A 7,901-nucleotide genomic window follows, 5' to 3' on the forward strand; every position below is an offset into this window, starting at 1 on the left:
CTTCTAGTGAATGAAATTCCGAGATGTCCCTCATGAGCAATCTCCATAATTGCATTCCTGAGGCCAAAAGGAGGAACTATTTTGTCACCCCTCATAACTAAACCGTTTTCAAGCGCTAGGTCTTCTTGAATTTTAGCAAAACTCATCATATCACCCGACACCTTCCTTATCTCTGGCCAACCTTGTACAATGTATTCCTTTAAAACCTTCAATTCGTTATCTTTCCCCATTTCCATCATCCAGTCTTCCTCTCTTAAATGTTTCCCCGTACCGTGTATTACATTCAAATCATGTGTAGTGAAAGCTACCTCACAGTCATCACATTGGTAATGTTCCTCACCAACAATGGGTAGTCTTGACATACAGTCCGCATGCATGTTTGCTTTACCTTGAACATATTCAATGCTGAATCTAAATGATTGTAATCTTGATGATAATCTTGCTAATCGTGCTGACATTGATCTTCCACCCCCAGGAGACATTAAGTACACAAGGGGTTTATGGTCAGTTTTGATGATAAATTCGTTCCCCCATAGAAAACTTCTGAAATGTTCTGCACCCCATACGCAGGCAAGAAGCTCTCTCTCAATCACCGAGTAGTTTTTTTCTGCATCCCTTAATGCCCTAGATGCATACGCTACAATCCACTCATTGCAATCGTCCTTTTGTATCAACACACCTCCTAATCCCAGATTGCTAGCATCCACCATGACTATGCACTTTGCCCCTGGAACAAACGGTTTCAAACAGGGTGCATTTACTATGAATTCTTTGAGGTTCTCAAAAGCCTGAGTCATGTTCTCTGTCCACACAAATTTTGCATTCTTTTTCATTAAACATCTAAAAGGATCAACCTTGACTGAGTAATTTGGAATGAACTTAGCGTAAAATTCGGTGAGCCCCAGAAAAGCAACTAACTGTTCTTTTGATGATGGTACTGGAGCCTTAACAACACTTTGAATATGTTTTTGCTTTGGTTTAATCCCTTTACCGCTAATCGTATGCCCTAAGTACTCTACTTCCTTGGCCTTCAATTTGCATTTGTCCAATCGCAGAGTAAGACCCTTCTTAGCTAATGCTGCTATAACATTGTAAAGATTTCTATCATGCTCCTCATCGTCCTTCCCATAAACCAAGATATCATCCTGAAAAGCTATTGCCCCAGATAATCCCTCCAAGGTTTCCTTCATTAATCTCTGAAATACAGAGGCTGCACTAGCAAGTCCAAATGGCATGCGACAGTATCTAAATAACCCATCTGGGGTTATAAAAGCTGTGAAATTCTTAGAGTCCTCTGCCAGAACTACCTGATGGTACGCGCTTGCTAAGTCAATGCATGAAAAAACCTGTGCATTGCCTAGACTGGATACCATTTCATGTAAATTGGGAAGAGGATGAGCGTCTACCCAGATTACACGATTCAGACTGCGTAAGTCAACACATAAACGAAGTTCTCCTGAAGATTTTAGCGAAATAACTATGGGAGAAACCCATGGAGAAGACTCTATGGGTTCTATAATACCCTCATTACATAAATTTTTCAACATGTCACTCAATTTATTCCTGTAAGAGAGAGGAACATTCCTTACCTTATGTCGAATGGGAACTGTATTCTCATGGAGTTTGATCACGTGTTCAAACCCCACGTTTTTCCCCAGTTTTCCACTAAAAACCCCTGGAAATTCACTAATCAATTTATCTACAAAATTTGACCCTTGCCTGGAACTAGAGTCTATTGCAAACACAGGAGGATTTGCTCTCGGGTCAAGTTTAATGCCCAATTCATATTGATGTGGCCACCCTAGTAAAGACTCTCCTGACTTTGCTACATAAATCTTCCCTACAGTACCTTGGCCAGAGAACGCTAAGTCAGCATTAAAGTAACCTATTAGGTCAATTTTATGACCGGTGTAACCCCCTGGAGAAACATCAGGATTAATTAGTGGTCTGTTGGGCCAATTCTCATTGAAAACCTTAGCTGAAATAATAGAATACAGAGCGCATGAGTCCACAAGAAATCTCAAATCTTTCCCATCAACCTTAATTATACCTGATGGAAATGTTGATTTCCCGACCTCATTACACATATTGATCACAGTATTTATCTCATTTTCACTTTCATCATTACTATTGTACTCATCATCTAACCACTGTATATGGTTTACTTTCTTCATGACAGTTTTACAATATTTACTAAAATGTCCCTTCTTATTACACTTTGAACACACTTTGTCAAAAGCTGGACACCCCTTAAAATTCGCTAAGTGGTTTGAGCTACCACACCTAAAACATAGTAATGAATAGCTCCTTTTTTCTTGACTGGTGCCTTGACTCTTATTCTTGTTCTCATATTTACTTGTATTAACTGGCCTTTGACTTATTTCTTTTTTTTCCCTGACATGTTCTTTTTGATTTTTGTTTATGCTGAAAACATCTCCCTTTTCATTGCCTCTGATCTCCTTTACAAATTCTTCTGAATGTTCAATAGATTTCGCAATGTCAATGGCAGCATTCAACGATAAGTCAGAGGTAGACCATAACTTCTCTTGGACTTTTTTACTGTTTGTTCGCATTAATATTTGGTCTCTTAAAACTTGCTCATATGAGATTCGTTCAAAAGCACATGAACTCGCCAATGACCTTAAAGCAGATACATAATCTTCAATTGACTCATCTTGGCGTTGTTTCCGTGAATAAAAGATGAATCTTTCCATTACTACATTCTTTTTCTTCCCAAAACGAATATTCAATTGCGATGAAGCATACTGGTATGCATTTATTCTGCCAGGATTTATTAAGGCTGGAAGTGTTGCAAACTCCTTCAAACCAAAACCCCCAAGACAATGTTTTAACAATGACAATTTCCTCTCAGGTTCACAGTCATCTCCTTCAAGAACCTCTACATAGGCCAAAAACACAGGCTCCCACACCTCCCATGGCATAGGGGGGTCACCTGATGATGACAGAAAGGAAGGGGGCGGAACAATTCCTGACATTTTTAAATCAAGTCGCTTTTCCTCTCACACGCTGTACAATCACTTTAATTTTATTTTACCTCGTTTCTCCAAGTGTGAAGACTACTCCCCGTTTGTTCTATGTAAAGCGGTGGTTTCCTTCTTTCACTCCTCGGATTTCAGATGTTGCAGATAACGCGAGATGACCTTGTGCATGACTGAATTTAATCGCAATAACCAGAACAGAAAAAACAAGAACGTATGAAATCAGACCCTCCAATCACGGTGATGTTTACAACACGCCTCACGGTGATATTTACAGCGTGTTGTGATGGTAACGCGGAACGACGTCTACGCGAGACTTCACGTGACCACAACACCCCTCCGTAGCTGAAAATCACCGAAATCTCGAAGGACTCGCCGATTTCAAATTCATGCTGGATTGAAGAATGATAAACTCCTTTACGGTACCGTTTACTTGAAGCTGTATTTCAAATAATGTTTACTACTTATCCTCCGCTCCGAGTGAATTTCTCTCTTCTTTTTTTTTTTTTAAATTGTAGCCGTCTTCGCTTACTCAAACCCTTACAGCGTCGATGGGTGGTTTTGAGAATTGCTTCTTCTCTTTTTTTTAAAGCTTATTATTTTCTTTTCCGATGACCATCCGATAATGCTTCTGTTCTTGCCCAATCGTCGCCAGTGTTGAGAAGTGCTTATTTATCCACCCACAGAAGTAATTAATAGAGAGACGACAGAGTTGTAGCAACGGAGTAGTTTATTCACAGTCCTTACTCCACGAGTGCATCTTATCAATGCCCAACAACTGATTCCAACGTTTTCCTCACCAACCCTCCATTCTTGAATCAATACAACCCCGCGTGATCTCCACGAGCACAAACAACACGCTCGTGAAGGTCACGCTACACTAACAATGCAATTCATACATATACAACACTTTGGACTTAGCATTTTTCCAGAACAAAGTTCTCTTTCGATCACAGAAGACCTTTGAAGTGGTCATCTAGATCATTAGACATCCAAAGTACCCAACAGTGATGTACCCAGTGAAGTCACATTTTGAGTTTGTGTTGGAGTAGTCCAGTAGGTTCTTAATGACCAAGATCTTGGGAGAGCTGATGACAGCGAAAAGAGTTGGTAAAGGCTATCTTGGAAACTGGTCTAATTTGGTTTGAAATACTTATTTTGCCACCCCGGTACACCTCGACTGTCATGACATGTGGGTCTGGATGTGCGTAATGTGACGTGACCTGATCGTGAAAGTTTAATGTAGAGTTGTGCCCCATCTACACGTGAGCCTTAGTTTCTGAGGAATGTGATGAGTAGAAACTGACATATTTTGAAGTGGATGGGTGAGGGCGTGTGAAGATCTTGCAGGTTATTAAAGCGCAGTTTGACCGTAATGGGTCAGGCCGAGTTTAAGGATATGTGTCTATTGGGAGGCCATCTGCATTGATGGTTGCAGGTAAATGTGAGGAGATGGACATTTTCCAAGGCCTTACCATTATGGCTGTCCTTTATTGCATAAAACCTTGTTATTCAACTTTGATATTTCTTTACTCTATGCAAATAATGCTCAAATATTGCTTTTTATTTTTTATTTTAACAGGTTCCTTTAGAGGAAGGCTTGAATAAAACCATCCACTACTTTCGAAAAGAACTTGAATTTCAGGCAAACAATCAATACATCCCAAAGCCGAAACCTGCAAGAATAAAAAAAGGTAGAACAAGACAGAACTGAAAACTCCATATTACAGGACAGGATGCCTGTTGACGTTTTGCAGGATGTAACTTTTCCTTTTCTTTCCCCCTTAAACAAAAGACTTCGATCAGGTGTCATGAAGAAGAAACTGGAATTTCATCCTGAAGCTTGCATTAAAGAAATGGATGTGCCTAAAAAACAAAACTGCAAACCTTGCCTTGCACTTTTTAAACCTTGTCTTTTTATGTACACTAGATTAGATTAGAATCATCATCCCAAGTCTCTCAAGGTCTGTTTTTTATCTTGCTGTGATGTCATTATTTTGTGACTGTCTGTGGACAGTTTTATTTACTGGTTTCTTTTTGAAGCTAAAGATGATAGATACGTGGAGAGGAAAACTACCAGTTTATTTATGAAATAAAAATGGGTACTTTAAATGTGAGGCGTTATTCTATGCATACTACAAGAAAGCTGCCATTGCAGCACTGTCGGGACAGTGAGACACTGGCATTTCCTAGTGTAGCGTGTTAAGGAGTGAAAGGAGTTCAGTCGCAGAGCTTGATGTCTTTATGTGAATCAGGAACATGTGAAGGTCTAGACACGGCCACGCGTTCTAGAATGTCACCATTACTTTTTACATTCAGTTATCATGGGGTGGGATATTTGAAATCACTACTGTGTTGTGTGTTCTCTGGGAAAGAAAGTTTATTGTATTGTTTACTTGTGTTTGAATATGCTATTTTAATAAAATATGGAAACCAAAACCTATTTCTTCTACTGTGCCATGCTGGTTTAAATACTAAAGGGCTAAAAGCAAAGTTTGTCTGCTTAATGTACATGTTTTAGACTTTGATGACTGAAATCTCACTGGAGCACATATTCTGTTGTCTCGGTTGCTCATCCTTTCAAGATAGAAATGTGAGTGTGGTTGATTAATTATGATGGTACACAACTTTTATTGTAACATATTCATGTGTCTCAGAGAGAATGGGAGGAAGAACTGATTCAATTTGTTCTGAAACTGATCGTGTAATCTAGGTTCTAGCAGGACTGATCAAGAAAATGGTGGGGTGGAGCTTTGGTGGTGGCTTTGCTTGGGTTTCACTGTTGCTGCCTTACCCTCTTATTTCCTCCTGCCACACTCAGGCATTTCCTGTGGATAATCTCTCATTTCCCCTGTGCTCTGACAACTCCCTGTGTTTTGTCCACTCTTCTTAACCTTCCTAGCTTCCCCCATTTTACTGGCTCTTTACTTTTCTCCCACCACTGCTGATTCATGTCCACTCTTGCCCTATTTTTTCTTTTCATTTTCCCACCCTCCAATTTCTTATTACATGCCCCTTTTATTTTTTCCATTCTCTCCTCCACTGCTCCCCTCTTACCCTGCATTATCACATTTTCTTTCCAGTCCAAGGCCTTACTGACTTATCTACTCATTCCTTGTTATTCATGCTCCCCACCCCCAAGCCAATTTGTTTGTGTCCTTGTATATTCCACTGTTCACTACAGCCCCCTATGCTTTTCATTTGTCTCCAATTCTGGTCACTCGTTACTTATCATACTTTTCTCCTTGGAATTTTGACTTGAATGTTTCCACCGTCTCCACTGTTGGCCTTTGCTATACAAAATAGATCAAATTAGGTGTGAGGTGAAGCCAACCTGAAGAGCATGAGGAATGAAGGAGAAAAAAGATTATCTCTGCAAGCATCCAGATGATTCCGCCCTGATCTACTGGGAAACCTAGCAGTAGTGGACCATGTTTGTGTTTCTCACACGCTTTGCCATTATATCTAAAGCAACAACTCACCTAGTATTAAGCATGGGAGACTAGGCTACATTTGCAAATCATGAGTACAGTCACTGGCTTAATATTTTTGATGAATACTCCTAACAACAGATACCTCACCTTAGAATATCCCCCAGATGCCAGACTGGATCATGAACATTTTGTAAAAGTGCGTTCGAGGCATATGAGCTGCAGATTGTACACTTATGCATAGATCGCCATCTGGTGTTGGGCTCGGATGTTTGCATGTTGTTTTTGTCTTCGAAGAAGTCTTTGTAGTCACGAGGTTGGTGACTCCTCCTTCGGTCGACAGTGCATATGGGCATCAACTCCATCCTTAGATTGTTTTTTTCCGCCATCGGGTTCAGATGTGACTTGCTGCGCTCCCTGTCGGTGTCGTTATCGAACCCCCTTCGCGCAATCACAGCTAACTGACTGTATTGTCTCGATCACGTTTAGTTCGATGCACCCTCAACTAAAACTTAAAAATCTTCGATATCGACAAACTTCGACGCGGGCCGTTGGGCCTACCCGTGCCGGTAGCGACGGGCGTCGATGGAACAGACTCCCTTTAAAAAATGTCCCCAGTTTGGGGCTAAATTCCCACACTCTGACCTCCCTTCCGTTTGTAATCTGTGCCTGTCCCCAGAACATAGAGAGGACGACTGTGAGGCTTGCCTTTCATTCAAATCCAAGAAGACTATCTGGGATCGAAGAGCTCGACGCCACGAGATGTCCCGAGGCACAGGTTCTATTCCGGACATCTTCCATCCAGGTCCCGAAAGCCTTCCAGGACCAGAAGAACAACAGGTCCCGGTCTATGAAGCAGACGACTCCGACGCCGAAGATGACATCACCCCGGCGCAACAGGATGTGAGTACAGAGACCCCCCCACCCAAGCCCATACCAAAGGCTCCGGTGACACCTTCGCCTTCGAGCGCAGGTCCACACTGAACCAAAACTTCTAGCGCTCCGGGCCCAGCTCCGAAGGATAGAGAAAAGCCTTCCAACTCGAGCCAACCACCTTGTCCCGAAAGACCATCTTCGGCACCGAAGGTTAAGTCTCCCGAGCTGCCACACCCTCCTCCGTCAGCACCGGAGAAACATTCGGCGCTGAAAACAGCAAAAGACCTCTCGGCACCGAAACAAGCGGATAAAGGCTCGACGCTGAAGCAGCCGGATAAGACCTCGGCACCGAAGCAACCAGAAAACATCTCTGCACCATAGCACACAGATAAGCCTTTGACACCGAAAACGTCGGAGCCGAAAACACCAAAGGAGAAGCCTCCCAAACAAACACCTCCGGAGCCGAAACAACGCACACCGAAGGTCTGGGAACCGGGAAAGGCTTCTATACCGGACATTGCCCCTAAAAAGACAAGACCAGTTTTTTAAGGAGAAATCTTCCACACCAAAGAAAACTTTCGATACCGAAGAACTT

The 7,901-nt window shown here is 41.9% G+C and overlaps 1 protein-coding gene across 1 annotated transcript in view; it reads left to right on the forward strand.

The window, feature by feature from the left end:
• UXS1 (UDP-glucuronate decarboxylase 1) overlaps positions 1 to 5,442 on the forward strand; it is a 224,990-nt gene extending 219,548 nt beyond the window's left edge. The window contains exons 15-16 of the mRNA XM_085622619.1: positions 4,582 to 4,693; positions 4,795 to 5,442. Coding sequence (XP_085478745.1) covers positions 4,582 to 4,693; positions 4,795 to 4,814 — 132 coding nt within the window. The 3' untranslated portion in view covers positions 4,815 to 5,442. The remainder of the gene's footprint in view (positions 1 to 4,581; positions 4,694 to 4,794) is intronic.
• The last annotated feature ends 2,459 nt before the right edge of the window (positions 5,443 to 7,901 follow it).

Source organism: Triturus cristatus, chromosome 8, assembly GCF_964204655.1.
Source record: "Triturus cristatus chromosome 8, aTriCri1.1, whole genome shotgun sequence".
NCBI classification, from domain to species: domain Eukaryota; kingdom Metazoa; phylum Chordata; class Amphibia; order Caudata; family Salamandridae; genus Triturus; species Triturus cristatus.